This window comes from Chiloscyllium punctatum, chromosome 22 (assembly GCF_047496795.1).
Source record: "Chiloscyllium punctatum isolate Juve2018m chromosome 22, sChiPun1.3, whole genome shotgun sequence".
Classification (NCBI taxonomy): Eukaryota; Metazoa; Chordata; class Chondrichthyes; order Orectolobiformes; family Hemiscylliidae; genus Chiloscyllium; species Chiloscyllium punctatum.
Genome location: NC_092760.1, coordinates 40,668,828 through 40,693,579, shown reverse-complemented (window position 1 = coordinate 40,693,579; position 24,752 = coordinate 40,668,828). Strand labels below are relative to the sequence as shown.

Below are 24,752 nucleotides of genomic sequence, written 5' to 3'. Positions count from 1 at the left end.
ATTTTCTAATCCAGAAATGTTGAACCAACCTAGGTGAATCTTTCTCAAACAATTTCATCTCATTGAGCATTAGCTTGTGCCTTTTACTACAATCAGTGGTAACTAAACCAGCTGCTTCTCATAAGAGACCAGAACTAAAGTTGCACCTGTAATCTGTCAGGATTTCCTGGTCTAGGTTCTCAGTCTCGCCAAGGTCTTGTGCAAACTGAAGGATTAAAGTCCAGAGCAAATTTCATTAAAGACTGAGTCTGCAATCACTGAAATGTCTCTCTCAGTATCAACCTCCATTATAACCAGGTGACCATTTACTTTGATTGATTTAGATTTGTTTTTTGTAAAACCAGATACAGATGAACTTTCCAGGGTGAGCACTCACCTGGATACTGGCCTATGAGTTATTTTACTCAATTTAGGTCCGGTGGAACTCTTTTGCTGCCTTGAGTCCTCACACTAGCAGCAAGTACAACTGGATCCAGTCCGGATCCTGAAGACAATTTTCACCATTTGACCGAGGCTTGGCTTTGTTTTGGGGTTTTGCTGTGGGCTGACCTAGTGTCACTCTGTTCAGGATGTGTTCTGAGTGAGGCTGTGCAATTGCCTTCACTCAAGTAGTGTTCCCAAGCTCAGTCGGATGGGAGAGGGTGTCCGCTTTGGAATGCCCTACAACTCATATACTCCACTTGCCACATTTTCCAATGATAAAGCCAGTTGTCGTGCCTGTTTGAAGTCCAGTTTGGCTTCAACTAGCAGTCATGTTTGCATGATTACATCATTAATCCTATCCTTGTCGCCAGTGAAATAACTCCACAGACGCTTGTATGCCATCAGAAAATCACCTTTTATTTCCATGTAGAGAGTCCTTGACACTGATCCATCTTTCTCAGAATAAACAGAATGTCTGATGCTCCTGGCCTAATCGGTAAACCAGGGCTCCAATCTGGGAACTCACATTCTATGCGGTTCCCCTGTCTGACCTTGTTACAATCACGGCAAGCATCAGATGATGATTTAGTTTGGGACCTTTGGTTAACATAAGAAAATTGAATAGAACATACTTTCTCCTCCTTCAAGATGACAACAAAATACTGCAAAGCTTTTTTTGCACAGAAATATAAATACATTAAGGTAAGTTAGATCTTTATCACTGCGTTTGATGGCTGACGAAGGCTGAAAACCTGTTTGTATCATCCTCATTATCACAAATACCGAAATACCAAGAAACAAGGTCATAAATTCTAAACTTTCACTTTCAGGAGCTGTCCTCCATAGAAAGACATTGCACGGAACGAGTTGTAGTCCAGTTAGTTACCAAAGACTACAATACCCATATTGCAACATACTTAGTACGCACGCGCTTCCAATGCGGAACCTCAGACCGATTGGAGGATGTGCAGGCAGGTCCGAACTAAAAGGGCTGTAAGGGTGACCTGGAGTTGTAAACAGTGAAGGTGTACGATAAGAAATTGTAACTTTGAGGAGTATTAATTTTATTAGGTAAAGCTGGCTCTATCCTTTTGCATCTGGAAATTTTGCAGGTCTTTGTCGTTGGTGAAGTCTGTCTGTATCTTTCAAGATTGTGGTTTCTGTTTAAATTCCGCAAGTATCGTTGGTCCAAATCGATCTGATGAGCAAGTTGAATATTTTAACAATTCATTTCACTGTTTTAACTGAAGCTAAATGTGCTACTTTATGTACTGTTAGGGAAAGGTCCCAAGAGTCGTCTTAACTATTTATTTCTGCAACAAAACATTTAATTACGTTTAAATGGTAACAACATCATAGTTGGCATCAACATTAATTCATAAATGCATGTTAACTGTAAAATGTTAATTAAATTGAATGCTATTCATACGTTTCTTTTTAAAGTTATACTATTCAAATCCCATGATTAATGCCTATAACTTACGTTACACGAGAAGCTGTAAAATGCCAATTAGTGATTCGCTTCTAGAATTCTAAGTATTATCTCTACTTCATAATTCAGATGATTCCCTTTTGGGTTGACACAAGCGGTGATACTTCTGCCTCTGCAACTTTCAAGAGTTAAGAGCTATACAGTTGTTCCAGCACCAGAACTTAACATTTAGCTCCAAGGCTTTCTTGTCTGACAAATTCAAGTCTACATCAAAAGATGTAACTTTCCCCGAAGTTCTGGGCAACTATTTAACTTTTTAATGTTTTGGTTTATAAATCGTGTTTTGTTCTTTCCTAACTTTAGTTTTTTAAAAAAAAACAAATCTAATATTGTGAATTTTTGTCTTTGGGGCAAGTGAAGCATTTTTGCGTATTTAAATTTCATCAAAAATGATTCTGCCTAAATGATTGGCTGCTGTAAAGGCTATAGAGTTGGTCTACTGGATCAAAAAGTTAGCGTTGTTATATTTCTTTCCAGATTTATGTTGTGGTCTGGGACTAATAACTTTCCGTTTTGTTTGGAGACCAAAATTTATGTTACTCATAGTGGTAACATTGAAGCCATAAGTTTACACTTTTTTAAAAAAAAAAGGAACAACCTGAGCTTTATAATATGAAGTTTGAAGAGCAAAATAATCTACTTTTGTAACAATTTTGTATTCTTAAACTCTAGGATTAAAAATGGAAAACCCATGAGCTTGTTGAATATTCTGCAGAATGCATGAAATAGTAAATGTGACCAAAACACCCCTTGGATTTCTCAGCAATGCCACTCCAAGATTAGTTTCACCTGGTCTAGGACATTAATTTTTTTTTGTCACTTTTCAAGGATTCCATTTTGTTTTGGAAGATCTGGTTTCAGCACTCTCCTCAAGTCTCTCTGACTTGACCTAACTTATCAACTACTCAAAGTTTTAGGAGTTCAATCTCCTCCCTGGAGTTTAGGTTCCAGAGACTGCACTCCAGCATGTACACATAAGCACCATTTTAGCTCTTTTGCCAACAAACCGCTTTCCCAATGTGATACTTCCTTTGGTGTTCTGAGCTCCACCAAGCAAATACTACATTGGGTTTATTTCGCCAGTTCTCAGCTGTGTTGAATTATCTCTGGCTCCCAAAAACAGAGACCCTGCAGTTAGGGCAAGAGACATTAACAGCAACACTAGTGCTGTCAAAAGCCACTTCTTTGCTTTAACAATCTTCATTCCAAACTGCAACTAATTTCTCTCAGCAAGCACCCCTTCTGTAGAAAAGCATTCCTGAGTTCCACACAACTTGATCACAAATTGTACTGAGTTGATGAATTTAATAGCCTTTGCGTTCACAGCATGCTTTTAAATTAATTTGTTTTTTTTTAACTCTCCAAAACAAACTCTCTCCCAGGTCTCTAACTATGTAAATCATATACTGTTTCCATGACTGGCTTTTCTATTCTGACCTAATTAAACAAATATAATTAACCTCTGAAAGCAAGATGATTCATAATCAAAAATCCACTAAACTTCAGTTGCTATTATGCTTTTTTTGTTTCACTGTTAGTTTTGGGAATAGTTTTGTACTAAATCACATCTACCACAAAACACATTTGCAACAACGTCTAATTGTTCAGTTGCTTATAGTTGGGTACTACTCTTTTTTTTAAAAATATTATTGACCCATCTTTCAGATTAGAAGTAAAATTTATGAACAAATGTCATTCAACTCATTTAGTCTGTCTTACCATTGATCTATATTTTACTTACCTGCTTTTCTTGTCCTGTAGCATTTAATACTCTGATATAATCTCTGTATTTACAAATTAAGATTTTGCTACTCCTTTAAGAAGCCCTGATCCGAGAATAACCCTTTCCCACCTGGTTTTTGACTCCTCCAACTAGAAAGGTAAATGTGTGCATATTAATTTTACCATCAGTCTTTTCATTTGTGGTGGTCTGCATATCGATATTAGGCATTTTCCTTCTCCCACAACTCCCGTACTCAATATCAACTCCCGTACTCAATATCAACACCTGTTGACTGAGTTTACACACTCACTCGATGGAAATTTGGGGCTCCCATATTTTAGCTATCCTTATTGCATTAAGGGTTAGTATGCTTGCCAAATGGAAGAACCTTCTGCATGTTAAATTTTAATATGAATGGGATTGAAAAAAATCAAGTCACACTAGAAAGCAATATTTAGATTTATTATTGTTCTGTAAAATTGGTTTCAATTATGTCGGCAAATTTCATGCCCCCACCCAGGACATTACCTTCGCATGAAGTATAATGTTCAATTTTCCACCTTCTCTCAATCTTTTTTGCTGTGCAGGACAAAAATGAAGAGCTGCCATGTGTTCTATCTTATCTACACCTTGTCTCTCCTCTTGGGTCTAATTTGTATGATAATTGTGACTACTTGGAGTAAGGTCTACAGGGGAGGCTTTGCCTGGGATGGTTCGGCGAAGATGTTTAATTGGCATCCTGTCTGCATGGTGACTGGACTTGTTGTCCTTTATGGGAATGGTAAGCTTGGAATGTGTTTTTGTTTTTAAAAAATTGACTTGCTGGTTGATCATATTTGCCCCAAAGCCCCAATTTCCTCTTTAAAATTTAGGTGCTGCACTGCACTAGTGACATCTAGCAATCTTTTTCAAACAATACTTCTAATGAGTGTAATTTTTTTTGATCATGCTTGTATCCTACTTTGCATCTGAAAATTGCTTTAGTCTACACTTTCCATGCAGCTTCACTATACATTGTCACACCAAAGTTCTGCAGCAAAGCTAAATGGAGATCAATCCAATGCCATTAATGAGGCAGCAGATATCAAGGCAAACTTTGCCAGGTCATCCTGCAAAATCACCTCCACCAATGTGGAAACTAGTGCCAGTATTGGGAGAGCTGTCCTGTGGATCAGTCAAGTAATAGGAAATATTTATGCCTTTCAGTAAATGTCTGAGATTACTCCAGCTCACCAGTATTGGTGCCCAGTGATATGCAATCAAGCAGGTGTAGTCCTGTGAGTCAATTGATTCTGGACCCAAAGAAGTCTGTCAGATTAAACACAGACTAGGAAACCTCTGGCTGAGCAGACCAAACAGAGTCCCTCAACTGATGGTTTGAAGATGTTCTATGTTGAGCTCGACTTGGGAGAAGCAGTGGATAGAAAATGCATTCAATGTACTTTGGACCTTGAACACCCTATTCAGTCTGTCTTTAGCACCTTTGCTAACATAGCGTCTACCTAGATAGCTGCTAGAATTTACAAAACTACTTGACATCATCCTTGCCAATCTAGCAATTGTCGATTTGCATTTTTCCTTGGCCATTTGATCATAATGGCCACCACATTCTTTCTTTGGTAGGGACTGATCAGAGTTGGACGATGTGGTTTGTGTGAACATTGACATCTGGATTTTATCCAGAAACAGTAGAAAGTACAAATCCTCTGTTTAAACTTGTCCCTGCATTCTTTCAAAAGTGAATTTATCAATGTGTATGCTGTGACATTAGGCAGTCTTGGAGACTAAGAACACACAACTTGAAGGAAGCTGATCTTTTTTTAGTTGACTACAGTGGGGGGAAAAGATTTTGTGCAAATTGCCTAAGTTTTATTTCCTTGCACAGCACTGAACTCTGCTTCCAGATTTCAAACTTGAAACAAAATATGAGACACATGTGACTTTAATGTACCAGTGAAGAGATGACCGAAGCTATTGTCTATTGAGATTTACATTATTTGTTTTAACTGTCAAACTCTCTGGACAAAATAAGCAGGAGAAAGCAACACAGCTCTTGAGCCTGGTCCAGCATTCAAGACAATCATGACTAATTTCCTCCTTGGCCTCTATTCCATAACCCTGCCCACTCTTCAAAACCCTTCATCCCATTACAAATTAAAAATCTGTCTATTTTCTTAAACTGACTGTCTCAGCATCCGCAATATCCTGGGGTAATGAATTCCACAGATTCTCAACCCTTTTGAAAGCCGTAATTCCTCTTCACATCATTTTTAAGAGAAAGTGTCATTGTTTTTAAAAGCCATGACCTCTCATTCTAGATCACCCTACATATAGAAACAACCTTTCTATGTTGACTTTGTTGATCTTTTTTAATTTCTCTATACATTTCAATTAGCTCCTTTTTTTTTAAACACCCTGGAGTGTAGGCCTACACTTCTCAAACACACTCCTTAAAAGAAACCTCTCCTATTTCTGGAATTAATCTACTTAACATCCTGATTTGCCTCCAGTGCAAGTACTCAAGGGGACCAAATCTGTCAGCAATATGCTGGGTATGGTCTCATGAATGCCTTGTGGAATTGCAGCACTGTTTATTCCTTTAGCAATAAAGTCAGTGTTGCTGCAACTGTAAAAGGCACTTGTGAAAACACACTCATACATTTTGAGGTCATTTTAGTTTCAAGTTTAAATTCCATTTGTCACCTCTTATTGCTTGCATCGTATTTTGTGATTCATGCACAAGGACACCCAGATCCCTCTGCATTGGACACACTAAGGTTTCTCTCCATTCAGATAATTCTACTTTTTTTGTTTTTGTTTTTCTGACAAAAATGGATAATGTTACTTAGCCTCATTAAACTCCCATCTGACAAACTTTGGTCTATTCCCCTAAACTACTCATATCCGCTTTTAGATGTTTGTGTTGCTTTCTCTGCTATTTTTAGCATTACTTGTCAAATTTGGCTGTAGTACATTCTGTTCTTGTGTCCAAGTCACTAATATAAATAGTTGGTGCCTGAACACTGATCCCTGTGGCACCCCATTAGTTGTCTTCCCAATCAGAAAAAGGCTCATTTTATCCAGACTCTGCTTTCTGGTGGTTAGCCAATCTTCGATGTAAGCTTTTAAAAGAAATCCCTAAATTTATTTGATATTACTTTGTGTATTAACCTTTTGTGTGTAACCTCTTATCAAATGTCTCCTGGAAATTCAGATCTTGTACACTGACATGATTCCCCATTATCCACTTTGCTAGTTTCGTTTTTGAAAAACTGTAGCAAATTGGTCAAATGTAACTTTTTCTTCATAAAACCATGCTGACTCTGAATTATGTTTTGACTTTTCAAATAACCTGCTTTTGCTATTTTAATTTCATAATGATACCAATTTAACTAATTGATCCATAATTTCCTGCCTTCTGAATCCCTTTTTTTTAATTAAACCTTTTTTTTTCTTAATAATCCATGGAACCTTTCCAACAAATGAAGTTGAGAATATTATAATCAAATCCAATGTCTAGAGACCCTGGGTAAATTTTTATATGCCTTCAATCTGAAAACTGAGGCTCTTGCTCTCCCCAATCACCTTTCTTTCCCTTTCCTTTCCCCCCCCCCCCCCCCCCCCCCCCATCCCAATGATGACAGTTGTTTAAGTTCTTTCTCTTACGATAACCTCTGCATTACATCCCAATATTGGGATGATATTTGTATCTTCCACTGAACTGAGGGCAAAGTAATTTTAATGTCTCTACCACTCTCCTAACTATTAATTTCCAGTCTCTCCCTCCAAGATACAAACATTCACCTTAACTTTAAGGGAACAGAGTTTATAGTTATAAAATAGTTAACAAGAGCTTCAGTATTATGCTAGTACTTTTCATAAGTTACCTCTTTTATTTTAAAGGAAACAACAAAGCAAGTTTCACAATTTTTGTTTTAGGCTACCGCTGACCTTTCTTTTGTTTTTTTTTAAATGTGACCTTTAAGTTTTTTTTATTCTTGCTTAGTCATGGATGCTACCCCCTTCATCAGGACTGAAGGGTTAAGCTTGAAACATTGGTTCTTTGCTCTTGGAGAGGCTGCCTGACTGGCTGTGCTTCTTCTGGTCCGCACGTACTGTTTCAAGTGTGAAACATAAAACCTAGAACTTCATAAAATTTTGTACTGATGAACCAGAAGCTCCTCTGTCACAACACTTTGGAAGATATTAAGTCTATTCACAAACCAGATTAAGGGATTGTTGCAAGCTGATAGAAGCCGCAATCCTAAAACAGGAGGGGTTTTGAGTGATATTGTCTAATGTTTCACTCTTGGGGTCAACTGGTAAGATTACCAACTGGTAGAATTTATCATCAAAAAACATAAATGAATTTCAAAATTGGTGTAGTTCTTTCTTTCTTTTTCTATTTCCTTTCTCCTTTTTTTTTCCCTTCCTAAAAAGCAGCACCTAATTTTGAGATGCATGGAGGTGACCTTTAACCATTTTGTCTGCCCAGACAGGTTCAGGTTAGACTTCTAAAGAGTATAAGGGTTCACCTACCAACTGCACACAATAGTTCAAGTTTTCAACTGTGTTTACCAACTCTTTAGTAAATTGCAAGTGAGTGATCTCCAAGTACAAAACCCCAGCCTGTATTTTGACACTTGGTTAAATGATTTCAATTTACAAATTTGTTTCCTGATGGATTTTTGCATGTATATAAACAATTGCATTTTATTTCAGCCATTCTTGTATACAGATTGCCCTTCACCCAGTCAAGGAGCAAGTTGCTTGTAAAGCTAGTTCATGCTACATTGAACCTTGGTGCATTTTCTCTTGCCATTATTGGGTTGGTGGCAGCATTTGGGTTCCACAACAAGATGCACATCCCCAACTTGTATTCCATGCACAGCTGGGTGGGATTTGCAGCCATTATTCTCTTTGGCTTTCAGGTAAGAAGTTTTTTTTTTCTTTAATTTTAGACCTTTCTTCATATAAATCTGACTGCTCATAATTGTGAAAGGAAGAAATTACAAAGCTTCCACTTCTACAACAAAGTTAACTTGTGTAATGCCTGAATAATGTTTTTTTAATTGTCTTGATTTCTGAATAGACACAACTGGCTATATAGACCAGAATTTCATTGAATGTATTGGTGTTAGAGTTCTGACTCACTTGGGCTCGAACAAAGCTGCTACACTTGGTCTGGTGCTCTTGAAGGGGAAAAAAATCTTGCCAATTTTATTATTAATAATAGTTTCTGTAATCTACATGCATCAATATATTGACACAATTAGGCTTGTACGAGTACTTTGTCAAACATTTACTACTTGGAATCTTGATGAGATGAGCCAGTGGGCTGACAAGTGGCAGGTGGAGTTTAATTTCGATTAAATGTGAGGTGCTGCATTTAGGGAAAGCAATCTTAGCAGAACTTATGTACCTTAATGGTAAGGTCCTAGGGAGTGTTGCTGAACAAAGAGACCTGGGAGTCCAAGTTCATAGCTCCTTGAAAGTGGAGTCGCAGGTAGATAGGATAGTGAAGGCGGCGTTTGGTATGCTTTCCTCTATTGGTCAGAGCAGGGAGTATAGGAGTTGGGAGGTCATGTTGCAGCTGTACAGGACATTGGTTAGGCCACTGTTGGAATATTGTGTGCAATTCTACTTTCCTTCCTATCGGAAAGATGTTGTGACCCTTGAAAGGGTTCAGAAAAGATTTACAAGGATGTTGCCAGAGTTGGAGGATTTTGAGCTATAGAGAGTCTGAATAGACTGGGCCTATTTTCCCTGGAATGGCTGAGGGGTGACCTTTTTTATAGAAGTTTACAAAATTATGATGGACATGGATAGTGTAAATAGGCCAAGTCTTTTCCCTGGGGGGGTGGGTGGGGGGGGGGGGGAAGTCCAGAACTAGAGGGCATAGGTTAAGGGTGAGCAGGGAAAGATCTGCTAGTACATTTGCAACATTTTAAAAGGCATCTGGATGGATATATGAATAGGAAGGATATGGGCCGGGTGCTGATGGGTGGGACAAGATTGGGTTAGGATATCTGATCAGTATGGATGATTTGGACTGAAGGGTCTGTTTCCGTGCTATACATCTGACTCCACATGATTGAAATAGCCTAACACTTAAACCATGGCAACCATGAAGGGTTATTTTGCCGAGTTACTGGATTTTTACAGAAACCACTTCTAATTGTGTAACAACTTCTGAACTTTGAGAAAGAGAGTGTTCCCAATTATTTTTTTTTTTGGCTTCCTATTTAATGGAATAGAGAGGAGACCATTGGGATATCTGGTGCAAGGAGGTGATATTGAACTGGTACATGATACATGTTAAACCTGAGTTGGAATATTATGTCTAGCTGTGGTCATCACACTATTGGAAAGGTGTGAATGCATTGGCGAGAGTGCAGAAGAGTCTTAGAATAGTTCCAAGAATGAGCAGCTTCAAGTATGAGGATACATTTTAAGATGTTGGGACTGCTGTTCTTTGTGAGAAGGAGGATAAGAGGAGACTGATCACAAGTTTCAAAGTCATGAGCAGGTTGGATAGAATAGGTAAGAGAAACTTTGCCCCCCCCCCCCCCCTCATCAAATCAATGTTCTCATTATTAAATAATCCTCATGTAGGAAGGGTGACTCATTATCACTGTCTGGAAATATGATGGAAACATTGGATTTCAGGAGGTCGTTGGATGACTATAGAGATATTCCTGCATGACACTTGTATGGAGAAAAGGCAGGATATTGTACCTTCACAAGTTCTATTACCTCATGCCAATAGGCTGAATGGCCTCCTGTACATTAACAGTTGTCATTGTCTCCTAATGTTAGCCATGTGTCTTTTTTAATTCTGTTCATTCACATTCAGTTATATTGCTAGTGCCACTCTGGATATCAACTGTACATAGTTCTATTTTCTGTCTGTCTCTTATTCGCAGTTCCTTAATATGCCATGGCCACTTTACTTCCATCATAGTTATTGTAATCAACCTGGTCAGACATATGTGACCCCTCTGGAACAGACAAGAACTGAAATCAGACTTGGGAATGCTGCTACTGTGGCTCTCCTTGCCCTTTTTTAAAAATTTGTTTATTTATTTTATTTTGGAATTAATTGACAACCAGTCCTCTAATAGCTCCTCTTCATGGGATATAATGGGGATAACCTAAACGACCACCAAAGGAGAATTATTGTTTCATGTAACATTTGGAAAGGAATGATGGTAAAACAGTGGTGATTAAAAGGTGCTAGCAAGATGTAACTAGCAATGAAATACAGAATCAATCTGGATTATATGAAAAGATGGAGTCTACTGAAATGGATATACTGTAGACAACCAAATAGTTGCAATTTCAGCAAATCTACAAGGTGAGTTATGAGACTTTAATTTAGACATGGAATTTGTATGTACAGCACGGCAACAGACCTTTTGGTCCAACTTGTCCATGCCGACTAGATATCCTAACCTAAGCTAGTCCCATTTGCCAGCACTTGGCCCATATCCATCTTTAAACCCTTCCTTTTGTGAAGGAATTTAGTCAGACCATACTGTACAGTTTAGGTCTCCATAATCCTCTTCTAAAAAAGGACTGACACCAGAATATTAGACCTTGACTGAATCATGAACAGCTTATTCCCCACTTATCAGACTTTGAATGAACCTCTAATATTTATCTCCGCAACTTTTTTTTTTTGGCAGCTGTAACATTGGATCCTGCATTCTGCTCTGATGCACTTTTACGATCTGCCTGTAAAGCACGTATGACAACCCTTTCCACCATACCTTGGCACACAGGTTCACATGACAGTAAAATTTAGAATTGTTATCTCTTTTCCTCTACCTTTTGAGTTAACTGGTTATGGAAAATCTTTTTCACTTGTGGATTGGTCTTAAAACTGAGCCGTGTAATAAGTTACTAATAAATCTCCAGTGGGACATGGAAAAAAAGTTCCTTTACTCTAGACCAGTTAGAAGGCAGAATCACAGGAAGTGATTATGTTACACCTCAATGAGATAGCACACAGGAAATCTGGTCCTGCAATTCTGGAGTTATTACAAAAAGGTTAGAGTGCCTCTAAGTACACAATTCCCCAGTTTACCGTCCCTTTTTTTTCTGGCACATGTTGATTTTAAACATACAGACCAGGTTTCTGTATTTAACAAGTGACTTTGTTTGTCTATTACAGAAATGGATGTGAGGTACAGGTAAAGATTGTCAATCTTTGACATATGACTTTTGTTTTAAAACTCTCACCTCCTCAAAACTCTAATCCCACATACTTATTTTGTCTGTGTAAGGGTATGGGTGGATGGAAAGATTTGGGGAAGGCATCTGATTCTAAAATTAAAAACCAGAAATAACTAAGTTCAGTAGGGTGTCAGCATGAGTGGAAAGCAGAGTTGATATTAAAGTCCAGTAATGTTCCAGTTCTGAATAAGGGTTGTAGGACTTGAAACATTGCCTCTGATTTGTCTCCAGATGCTGCCAGATCTATTCAGTTTCTCCAGCAATTTAAGTTTTTCAGATATCTAGCATCAGTAGTTCTTTTTTTTATTTTTTGTCTGGAGACTCTGCCTGACTTTCCATTTCAAACCTACAGCCTCCAACAACCATGGGGGAAATAAACTGGTTTTGTTATAATTTGGTTAAAACTATAGGGTGAAGGACAGTACCTTCCTATAGATTTGGCTTCTGACAAAAGTAGCTGTTTGGTTACTCGCAATCCAATCACATAGTTGCTTGTAAGCAAAATGTCTTTGACATTTGAGCTGAGGAATGGTGACCAGTTGGCTACTTTTCAACACTTAAATCTCGTTGTACAGCCTGTTAGCAGTCCTTTTCCATATCACTGTTGCTTGTTCCAGTAACACTTGCAATGAATATCAGGTAACTATTGTTTTTAAGAAAATTGTAGCAATCCTTTTCACAATCTTGAGTTTCTTTTTAAACGGTTCTTATCCCATTTCAGTCCACAATTAATTGACAATTCAGAAAATAAAACACTGTCTTTACAATTTAAGACCAATAGTTTGGATTATATGTATTCAGTTTGTATATAGTGTAGCATTCTTTAATTGGGACAAGTTCTGTTCTAATGGTTCATGTAGTATAATCACAATAGTCATGAATCTTATCTTGTCATTTCTCTTGGCTTCTCTATTCTTTATCCTTGAATGTTACCTTTTTTTCATCCATCTATGCTTGCAAGATGTAACTGCAGAGAACCTTAATTTTCATACATCTCCATCTGCCCTTTTTCTGGGGGGGACTTCAAAAAGCCTGAAACTTTACAACTGTAAAATTCCAAGCTAGTTGACAATGATTCTGAAAAACAACTTGACATCCCTTCCAACTTCCTTGATACAAGTTTTATGCTTTCATAATGAACATCAACCACAATAAGGCTTCTGTTCAAAAGTGTTATGCCACTATATTGGTGGCTTCCTCAAGGTGCATGTGAATGATTAACACAGTTAAGTGAGAAATCACTCATGAGGTGAACCTATTCCAGAGAAGATGGCACTCTTTAGAGGCAAAGAACTTTGTCGTCAAGTTTTTTTTTGAAAATCATTTCAGTAATAACTGACTAGGGAACAGTGAAGGAAGCATTTTGGATAAGACTTTCAAATTAAATTGTCTTGTGTTGCTGCTTTTTTTGATCAGCATGTGATGAGCAGACCAGTTGGATTTTTGCTGCTTCCGTACAAACGTTGCCTCCACTTGGAATGCAGGCTTCAGGTAGAACCTGATAACAAGACTTAGTCTTGATTTTTATGTATTGTTTGAATGAGATTTTACTGGAAGATTTTGTTGGTAGTTGCAGAATGATTTTTCTTCGCCAGCATGATTCTTCAACTGTATCACCTCATGAAGTTCATTTATGCCCTACATGACCCTCTGAGAGGCTTGCCAAACATCCATATATGTAGGACTGTTCCTGCTAATATAAGTTTAATTTTGTAACATTCTAACTTGTTCTTCTTTGATCTACAGTGGCTGCTGGGATTCCTGACCTTCTTACTGCCCTGCACACCCCTCTGGCTTCGAGCTGCTTACAAAGATCTGCATGCCTTCTTTGGACTCTGCATCTTAGTAATGGCCATTGTTGCTTCTCTGTCTGGAATTAATGAAAAGTTAATATTTGTGCTGTAAGTTTATGGTTTGAAAGGACAAAAGTCCTTCTCCAGTTTTTTTTTTTTTGAAACTCTCAATTAATAATTGCTTTAACTTTTTTTTTTATTTTTATGGTCATCTTCTGGAAACTGACATTTTTCAGGATCTGAAGGAGATGAAAAAGTATTACCATAAGACATAGGAGTGGAAGTAAGGCCATTCGGCCCATCGAGTCCACTCCGCCATTCAATCATGGCTGATGCGCATTTCAGCTCCACTTGCCAGCGTTCTCCCCGTAGCCCTTAATTCCTCTAGACAACAAGAACCTATCAATCTCGGCCTTGAAGACATTTAGCGTCCCGGCTTCCACTGCACTCTGTGGCAATGAATTCCACAGGCCCACCACTCTCTGGCTGAAGAAATGTCTCCGCATTTCCGTTCTGAAATGACCCCCTCTAATTCTAAGGCTGTGTCCACGGTTCCTAGTCTCCTCGCCTAACAGAAACAATTTTCTAGCATCCACCTTTTCAAAGCCATGTATTATTTTGTACGTCTCTATTAGATCTCCCCTTAATCTTCTAAACTCCAACGAATACAATCCCAGTATCCTCAGCCGTTCCTCATATGCTAGACCTGTCATTCCAGGGATCATCCGTGTGAATCTCCGCTGGACACGTTCCAGTGCCAGTATGTCCTTCCTGAGGTGTGGGGACCAAAACTGGACACAGTACTCCAAATGGGGCCTAACCAGAGCTTTATAAAGTCTTAGTAGTACATCTCTGCTTTTATATTCCAACCCTCTTGAGATAAGAGACAACATTGCATTCGCTTTCTTAATCACAGACTCAACCTGCATGTTTACCTTTAGAGAATCCTCGACTAGCACTCCCAGATCCCTTTGTGCTTTGGCTTTATTAAGTTTCTCACCATTTAGAAAGTAGTCCATTCCTATATTCTTTTTGCCAAAGTGCAAGACCTCGCACTTGCTCACGTTAAATTCCATCAGCCATTTCCTGGACCACTCTCCCAACCTGTCTAGATCCTTCTGTAGCCTCCCCACTTCCTCAGTACTACCTGCCTGTCTACCTAACTTTGTATCATCGGCAAACTTCGCTAGAATGCCCCCGGTTCCCTCATCCAAATCATTAATATATAATGCGAACAGCTGTGGCCCCAGCACCGAACCCTGCGGGACACCGCTCGTCACCGGCTGCCATTCTGAAAAAGAACCTTTTATCCCAACTCTCTGCCTTCTGTTAGATAGCCAATCCTCAATCCATCCCAGCAGCTCACCTCGAACACCATGGGCCCTCACCTTGCTCAGCAGTCTCCCGTGTGGCACCTTATCAAAGGCCTTTTGAAAGTCCAGATAGACCACATCCACTGGGTTCCCCTGGTCTAACCTACTTGTTACCTCTTCAAAAAATTCCAATTTAGTGATTCACAAAACAGATTAGTGAAACTAAATTACATTTTAATTTAGGACTGTCCAGAAGATTGAGGTGAAGTCCTCCAAGTTTCCAAACTTTGATCTCCATTTTCGGTATCTGCAACTTTACTGCGTTCTGGCTTTGATATCCTGCATGGTCAAAGCTTCACCAGAATTCTAAGCAGGCTTTTCATCCAGGTGGCTACTGTTCAGACAATTAAAATGCAAATGTAAGATTCCCTGGGGAAAAGTGAAGGCTTTTAGGGAAAAAGACTGGGTTCCAATCAAGGATGTGTAAGTGGAATGTGAGGGACTATGAACTTGTACCTCCCTGATAGTATTTTGGGGGAAAAAAACACTGTATAAAATTACAGTTTTGGATATGATTGGAATTTAATTGCTCTGTTAGTGGTAATTATAGCTTCAGTTGCCTTGATTGTAAGCCTTTCTTAAAGGCCCACATTTTAAGATCTACTTCTGACCAAATTTAAGGTCAGCTATCCTCAGCTCTGGCTTTATGCTCAAATTATAAAGCACTTCTTATTACATTAGGCACAAAAATTAAATACATGTTTTGACATGACTTCATAGCATAAACACTCAGTGAGTAGTCTGCAAAGGTTTTGTAGAATATAACAAAGTATTTTAATCTAACTGAATCTCATTGTAAATAGTGCAATCCTAGAACCACAGACTGGCATATCAAATGCCTCAAACTTTTCTTATCATTTCAGTCTCTTGTTTATTCACTTCCCTGCTCTAAATTACACATGGGTTGAGGACCATTTCATCTTGTGATAGGGGAGAATTTGATCTGCTGTGTGAACTGTTCAAAAACTAATTACCAGTATAGACTATAAAACCAGTAAATATGTAATGCTACTGTCTTTCCCTTCAGTAATGCTCCAAATTCAACTAGTCCCTACAAGAATCTGCCACCTGAAGCATGTCTGGCCAATGTTTTGGGAGTGATTCTGTTGTGTTTCTCCATGACTGTCGCCTGGATGCTCCTTAAGCGTGATTGGCAGCGTCCAAATGCACGTGAATCTGTACTTGGTGATGCCACAGAGGTATGTTGTGTACACAGATGCTACACATCCAGTTATGTCTTTGCTCCATTTGATTTGCAGTGACTATTAGTTATTATTTTCAGTAGTGACCAGATGAAATGTTTTAATAAAACTTACATGGTAAACAAATTGTTTTATAGACAAATCCATGTACTATCTTTTATATCTTTGTTTGCACTTACTGAGAAATTTCACTTCCCACTCCCATCTTTTGTACATAACCAGTTTTCAGTGATGCTAAATTTGTAGCTGTCTCATCCTTTTTTTGTTTGAGGTTCACAAAGAATGTGTCAACAGATACAACTAAATGGGAAATAAATGATTTCCCATCCTTTTTTTTAAGCCACAGGAAATGAACACTTGTACATTGTTCTTTTTGAATTTGGTACACTGTTATTTGGCTGTTTTTTTTTTTCTGTAATACTATCATCTACCTGATTGTCTGTCTAGTGGGGAACATACCTGCCACCATCCTGCAGGACTCTTGACCAGAAGGTGCCAAGTTTGATCAATTTTTGCTTTTGTTGTCAATCTGAGTAATTGCCATCAAATGGTATGTTTACATGTATTTCACAAAAGGATTGTATTTAGATAAGAATATCCAGCCAGTATTCATCTGTAGTCCCAAGTGACTAATCAGGTGAATTTTAAGAGGCTGTCATCTTCTGTGGAACTATATTCCAGTACAAGCTGACATCCAAAACACCGATGAAGGGTACATTCTTGTCATTGTGACTTAAATAATTTTGGCTATTCTCTGTCTTGAGGATGAAGAGTACTGAAAAAAACCATGAAAACAAAATTTGTGTGAATGCTGGAGATTTCTGATTTTTGGGGAAATCCAACATGTCTGGCAGCACCTGTGGTGTGCGACTGACCAACCGACCCAATAAGGGTTTGTTGAATAGACTAGTATTAGACTGAATGTGAAACATCAATTATGACAGTCAAGTTACTCCAATCTCTCGTTCTGCTTTTGCTTTGTTAGGATATTATTTGGGTTTAGGAAGATGATGAACACGTTTGATTTTTGGGTTGAACACTATCTTTTACACGTAATTACTTCCCATGCGGCAGCCAGGTTAATAAAGCACCACCTTCTTACCTGCAATAACTACAGTCAATGGCAAATGCATCTCTACATATAGCTACCATATGTTTCCTAACTGGTTGTTTCTTTTTTTTTCTTTTTAAGCCACTTCTGACTGAAGACTAAATGATGAATAGCTGAAGCTTTTCGGATGCAGTTGAAATTTGTATAGTGTTGCTGTTATGCTGTATGGAATTGACTCCTCAACTATGGTCTTTCCCTACAGCAATTATTTGAAACAACTTTAGTATTACAGTTTGTGAAGTCTAAAAATAGACAGTATCGAAATTGAATAAGAGGGTGGAATAGACCTTCTCCTGTATCTGCTTTACATTTCTGATTTTAGCCAGTCTGTTTCAAGGACTGACTGTAAGTAGACAACCTAAATTAAACATTGTATAATACTACTTTCATTTGAAGCCAGATTAATGCAATTAGGAAACTGTTGACCCATTTTTAACATTGGGGGAAGAGGGAGAAAGAGTTATAGGCTTAAAATGTTGACCAGTTGTCATTTTGAAACCTTTGTTGTTTTCCAAATTTGAGATGGTTTTGGTTTTTTTTGTTTTTACTTTTGTGGAACACTTACATGCACTTACTCCAGATTAACCCCTCTTAAGGAAAAGAACTGATCATGTAGAATCTAACTTGTGGAAAAGAACTGCATTTTGTCACATGCTTGGACACATGTAACCTTTTTGGCTTTTAAATTTTTGCACCACAAAGCTGAGCACTTTACTTTCATTTTGAGACTAGGCTTGAATCCAGCTTCAATTGTTGGAGGCTTCTCATGATGCTTATGTCTTTTGATTTGAAATTTGAGGAATCTCATGTCCAAAAGTGGCATATGATTACAGTTCAAAAAAACATTGGCACAAGATTGGTACTTGAGACTTAATGATGAATGATATTCTGCTAGAATTTAAGGTTTTTTAACACTTTTTTTTTTCAGCAAAAGCTTTATTGTATATTTGCACTTTTTCAGATTTATCATGTTTGTTGATCGTTGGCCTGTTTCTTTTTTAAAATGTACTCTTTCCGAAGTGTAGAACCTTTTTTTTTTGTCAGAAGGAAAAAGAGAATTGATAAGAAATTTATTTGCTGTTTTTTAAATGTAATCACTAAGATTGTTAAGATATGAAAAATTCTTAAATGTATTTAACACTTGTAGATACTGTCAACCTTTTAATATATGACTTGGATTTGGTTGGTATTTTTTTTTTTGCTCGCCTGAAGTGTAATTTTTAAGTGGACTAGGACACTACAATTCAGCTAGTTTAAAGGTTACCAGTTTCAAATTTAGGTGTACAATTGTACTGTTTTGAATATTCAGCATTTCAAATTGTAATTTCATTTTCCATTCTGGGAAAGTGAATCTATGCAGATATTTAAATTGGCTTAAATTGAAACTTTCAAGGGCTAATCCATATTGCTATTGTTTCCTCCCAAGAAAATTGGTCTTGCATCCTGACTCTTCAAGTGCAGGACTTTTCTTTTCTTTTTTAAAAAAAAAAGTTTTATTACCAGTTAAGTGATTTGTGTGCACATTATGCAGCAGTCAATCAAGTCCAACAATAACTATGAAGTCAGAACTCTTTTTATCTAAGCTATGTGGGTTACAGGAAAACTATTGACCAGTACATCATAGGAAAATCCCTAGTTTTAAAAATACTGCTAGGATGTCTTACAGAGATGACTTCAGTTAAATATGCCTTCTGTAAGACTGCACCTCATAACAGGTGCAGAATTGAAGATGAAAGTCTCTCCCCAAAAGGAGCATTAGCTGCTTCTACAGAGATTAATTAGTAATGCTGTCCAGTAATAGCATGAACATCAACTTAATTGAAGAGATAATGAAAGTTAATAGCCTTAAATGTTGTCCTCTTAAATTTAAACTAAAATGTAATTTTGAATTATAGAACACACTTACTGCACACTAAAAATAGTATGGCAAGAGAAGATAAGAACATTTTTTTGCCTTAACATCAGTGAATCTGTATAAACGAAGCCAAGTGATAACAACATTCACAACTATTCTGAAACTTAATTTCACAACATTTAATTCTGACCTATGAATAAAACTGTCAAACTAAATTCTTTCCTGAATTATTGTCCTTCACTATCTGTCTAGTTCAGAACATGCAGTGCTTTCATTATCTTGTGTTTGTGACAGTAATGCCTTTGTAAGCCTGTGTATAAAAATAGTCTGTTTTTGATAGTACGACAGAGTAGCTGGCGGGGTCCCTTGAAAGAAGTGATTTCTACTCTGGGGATTAATAGAATCCCAGTTAGCTTGACTTATAGGTATCAGTGTTATGTTGTAACAGTGATACTATTAGTAAATGAAGGGAATGATTTAAAATTGAACTATTCTGTCTGTAAGACTTGGGTTTTTTTTTCAAAATAAAATTCCAGACCACCAAAGAGTATGACTTCTGGGACGAACCAGGAGAGAGGCTTACAGATTGATTTTTATAAGGGATTTCCTGGGCCATCTCAAATCTGTACTTTAACAGTAGGTTGCATAACTTTTTTCCTTTAAAACTGTAGTGGGGTGTTAGAATTAAAAGTTTACCAAAGTAAAAACTGTTCTGAACTTTTAGGAACTGCAAATTTCTTCTTATTATTATTCTTCATCTCTAAACCTCTCGTTGCTGATGTGACTATGCATAAACTCCAACTATGAACACCAGTGAAGCATTTGCTTTTCCTAGTGTGTGTTTGTTTGTTTCCTGTGTTTTTCTTTTGGAGTTGCACTTTTTTTTTTCAAAAACAAATTCTGTTTAACTGTGTGTGGTATCTTTGTTGTCACATTACTGTACGTGCTATTGAGCGAAAGAATGCAGCTGTCTTCCAACAGAAGATAAAAGATTTTGGAAGTAGGAAAACTTCTGAATTTGGTGAAAAGAGGCAACCATTTGTGCAAGGAAGTGGAAGACTTGATTTGTTCCTCATAAATACATTCTGTGCTAAGTCTTTAAATTTTAAAGGTTATGTAAAGCTTGAATATAAACTTCATCAGCACAAAGTTAAGTAACTTAAAGCTTTTCAACTGAAAACATTGCAATCATAATTTGTGCCTACTTTAAACTAAACTATGTCAAATCTGAAGTGCAGGATTTCAGATTTGGTTCTAAATGCTGAGACACTATTAGTAAAATAGCAAGAGGTTTCGTAATCCCTGTCCCAAACTGCCTCTATCAATTGTTTCAACTTCACCACCAGATGCATATCTCTTACATCTCTTAAATATTTAAATTTTCTCACCTAAACCACCAGGAATACAGAACAGGTATGTTGTAAAGTGTACTAAAATTGAATATAACTAGGGATCATGTCAAACATGTTTACTGAAACAAATGACCAGAAACATGTCAGAATTTCACTGTTTAATATATGTTTAAATATTTTCTTTTGTGCTGTTGATGCAGTTGCATGTGTGACAATGTGGATGTTTGTAGATGTTACAAAGCAAACCAGTGAGTCACTCTCAACTACACTTTTTAAAGCTTTCTTGATTAATTGTGACAATTACTAATGTAATCCTAATCAAAAACAAATTAAGAAAGTTAGGCAATTCGCATTTTCAGCCTGCATGAAAGGGTACATCTTAAAAAGTTTAATAATATTTAAGCTTAAATATAAAGGAAATACCAGGCTTGTGGTAAGTAAAATCAAAATTCTCTGAAGTTGTCACTTCCAAATGGTTGCATTTTAGATATCTGAATTTTTTTATGCATCAGTTTTTCTTCCCAAAACAGTCAAATGATGATATACTTAGTGAAAGAGAATCATCTCTCTCTACTGTGTGGTATTTTTAAACTTTATTTAACAGAATACTCTATTCATAATAGCAAATCATGATCTGATTTAAATGGATGGCATCTTTTGTTGGATTGTTGTATATGTGACATTGGTATTTAATCCATACAATACCAATTTCAAAATAATTCAGTGAAACTGGTTGGACTTAACAACCATACCATTGTTGGTGGTAGGGACAAAGGCAGTAGCTTCAAACTTTTATTTGTTTATAATTAAAACTCGTGGTATACAGTCTGGCAACCGTGTGCATTGGGGAACAGACTATACATGCATCACTATACAAGAAATTAATAAAAGTAAATTTAACTTGCTGTTATCAGCAGGTTAATGATCTGCATGCAACAATCAATGTAATTGGATAAAAAGGCAAGACAAATCACATTCTGTTTTCTCCCCTATCATCAAATTCTGAAACAATTGTGATTCCAAACATCCAATATTTCAATACTACCACACTGATGAAATTAGAATTCTTACTTGTGCTGATTTTATTTACCACCTTTCGAGATAAATCTTTTAATAGAATCACTACACTATGGAAACAGGCCCTCTTAGCTTAACACATCTGTGCAGATTCTCAGAAGCATAACTCACTTAGACCCATTCCCCTACCCTATGTTTATTCCCTGACTTAATGTACCTAACCTACACCTCCCTGAACACTATGGGAAATTTAGCATAGCTAATTCACCTAACCTGCACATCTTTGGAATGTGGGAGGAAACCCACACAGACAGTTGCCAGAGGCTGGAATTGAACCCTGGTCTCTGCTGCTGTGAGGCAGCAGTATTAATCAGTGAGCCCTTGTTCCCTAACATTGTTCCATAAATGTACATGGTGTGAAGTTAGAGTTAACTTGTTCTGCAGGAAATTGGATTTCCTGAGGCTAGGGTGGGATGTCTCTGGCTTACAGATAGATTTATAAGAAAATTTACATTATGATCTCCTATTATTCAAAGCCATTTACATGACCATTTCCAGGCCATTCAGAGCAATTTACATTGTTGACTCTTCCTCCTACTTACATTTTTCATCTCCTATTCTGAAATTAATAAAAACATTACAATTGGAATTCTGACTACTCCCTATACTTACAAAAAAAATTCACACCAGATCTGGCCATTAAGCAATGTTTTGCATTAGATTGGTTCTGGAGATGATGTAGTCACTGCATTGTGTCTTGACTGGCATGTAACTGTGAGGAAGTGACTGGGGATTGTCTTGTGAGCATTACTGACTTGAGGTGTAAAGATTTAGTATAAAGGAAGGACTGTTTCCTTTGTTCTGGAGCTTCTCTGGACACTCCTCGCAAGCATGGTGAGTGTTTAGGGTTTCTCCAAAGCTTGTAATAAATTTTGCTTGTTCAGAAATTGGTGTTTGCAGTTGTATCAAGTGTGTAAGGATCTTTGAAAAAAGAAACTAACATATGGTTTCAAATTTTAATTGTGTCTCAAAAGAAAAATAGTGCAATTTCCTATGTAATGTTATTACATTTTATGCAGATGTATGCAACACAAACATCATCTCTCTGTATACTATTGGATATTTATTATTGTGGAAGTACTTGCACCATCATCTACCCCTCCCCCACCCCATCCCTACTGAAATACACAATATAGTACATTGATATAATGACACAACCTCTGCATGGAGAAATTGAATGGAGAGGAGGTTTCGACAGCCAAGACTCACTGTCATTTCCACCAGATTACTGAAGCAGCTGCAGACTGAGGATTCTGAGAACCCCAATAGTGGAATTGTATGGTGCGCTGGAGCAGGTTTTGAGCTCTAAAGGAGTGAGTGGCATCCAATGGCCATTGTGGGGACAACAACACTTAATGATTATATGACTGGTTTATATCACAAATCCACTTGGAATACTTGGAAGTGAAATTACTGGTGATACTAGACCTCCATTTTGGCATACACAAGATACATCTGACCAATATCTCTCTTGCACCAGTTGACCTGATTTTCCTGCTGGACGGGGCCACTATGGAAGAGATGACAAGGCCACTCAGGATAAGATTCTGATGCTTGGTCTGAGCTAGAGGGGTAATAATATCCAGACACACTATGTTGCATAATTCTGGCATGCTGTGACTACTTTCAAAAGATAGGAATTGGATGATCTATTAAGCAAAGAACCAAGGTTTACTTACCAAAGTAAATGCAGGTTCTTTTGTAATTTCCTTTTGTTGCCCATTCCTGTTTTATAATAAAAGTTAATGTTATCAACTGTTTGAATGCTTTGTAACCAGCTGCTTCCAAATTCAAATATGATAACAACATTGTTTGTTGTGATGGGTGTTTGGGAAAGATTAGCATTCATTCATTCATTCATTCATTCATTCATTCATTCATTCATTCATTCATTCATGTTGCTAAGTAAAGTTAGCTTCCAAGACTCCCTTAATGATCAGGTATCTGAGAGCATAACTTCTGGTCATGGTCATTGTCATTGTCAGTCTGACAGGCATCCTGACTTCTCAGCCAGCTGTTAAAATTCAGCTTTCAATGTCTGCAATATACTGTGAAACGTACATGCAATGCTTTAATCAGTTTCACAACAGTATCTAAATTTATGCAGTCAAACAATTCTTCAAACCAGAACAATGCCGTTCAAGTCACAGTTTGGATGTTAATGGGTACTGGACATTGCTCATTCAGAAATGAATGTGCAGTTGCTTATAAAACACATCAATAGATGAACTTTTGCCTCCAGAGAATTATGCAGTCACAAATGAACATTTACTCGCACAATATAGTCATATGTGTAGAACATGAGTGAAAACAAGGACCTAGTACAAGTTGCCTCTGTGTACTTTGCAAATACTAACTGCCTTAACAAAGCAGAAAATCTTATCTGCAGTCATAAATGTAAGGGTTGAAGGATATGTGAAATCTATAGCTACCTAGGATACTTTTAAAAAAATAGGTAATACCTTGTGAATATAACTTCTCCTTGGGATGAATGAAGAGGCTGCTTACATCTGACATAATACAGTTACAGTCCCACAAGAAAAGACAATCCAACATTGAGGTGAGGATTGAATTTACTTACAAAGTCTCATTTGTGCCACCTATATGCCCTCAGATTATTTTTTTCTTATACTCCCATACGTTTAAGTCCAGTCCTGGGGTGTGCTGCAAAAGAGAGAACCTACTCTGTAGTGAAGCCACTTGGCCTTGAAAGTTTGGGTAGAAGACCCCACAGACATTTGTAGATGGAAGGCCCAGACACAAGAGAGTAGCCTGCCCAGATGAAGGCTCGTCCTTCTTGCCTGCAACTTCTATAGAATTGGAGATTGCAGGCACGATGGCGATGGCAGGGATAGACACCTCTGGAATGTTCTGAGAGAAAACTTATGGGAGCTAATATGGACCTCCAGCTCCAACAAAAGCAATGGAGATGCAAGTCTGTGGACACTTACAGAAGCTTTTGAGCACTCTGCTGAACATGGCTTTCCAGGATTCCACGGAGACAGCCAGCTGCATGCATACGTGTTCTAACATTGTATGGTGCTAAGTAAAGGTAGCTTCCAAGACTTCCTTAATGATGAAGGATCTGAGAACAAGCATAGTACTGATAAAGA

The 24,752-nt window shown here is 37.5% G+C and overlaps 1 protein-coding gene and 1 long non-coding RNA gene across 3 annotated transcripts in view; one reads left to right on the top strand and one right to left on the bottom strand.

Annotated features, from left to right (window-relative positions):
• The first annotated feature begins 1,380 nt into the window (after positions 1-1,380).
• Positions 1,381-23,394, top strand: cyb561a3a (cytochrome b561 family, member A3a). The gene is made up of 6 exons (XM_072592097.1): positions 1,381-1,494; positions 4,226-4,419; positions 8,361-8,569; positions 13,623-13,777; positions 16,070-16,241; positions 17,437-23,394. The coding sequence occupies exons 2-6, from the start codon at positions 4,233-4,235 to the stop codon at positions 17,455-17,457; spliced, it is 744 nt and encodes a 247-aa protein (XP_072448198.1). The 5' UTR covers positions 1,381-1,494; positions 4,226-4,232; the 3' UTR covers positions 17,458-23,394.
• The window catches only part of LOC140493548 (uncharacterized), a 28,831-nt gene continuing 5,567 nt past the window's right edge, over positions 1,489-24,752 (bottom strand). For both annotated transcript variants that reach the window (XR_011963709.1, XR_011963708.1), the window contains exons 2-3: positions 23,319-23,364; positions 1,489-1,621 (exon numbers count right to left, since the gene is read on the bottom strand). This is a non-coding gene — a long non-coding RNA (uncharacterized lncRNA). The remainder of the gene's footprint in view (positions 1,622-23,318; positions 23,365-24,752) is intronic.

Bases quoted from the DNA above. Each gene is read 5' to 3' on its own strand.
- cyb561a3a (XM_072592097.1), top strand. From the start codon at position 4,233: ATGAAGAGCTGCCATGTGTTCTATCTTATCTACACCTTGTCTCTCCTC. The intron at 4,420-8,360 runs GTAAGCTTGGAA...ATTTTATTTCAG, and splicing joins TGTTGTCCTTTATGGGAATG to CCATTCTTGTATACAGATTG. The intron at 13,778-16,069 runs GTAAGTTTATGG...CTTTCCCTTCAG, and splicing joins GAAAAGTTAATATTTGTGCT to TAATGCTCCAAATTCAACTA.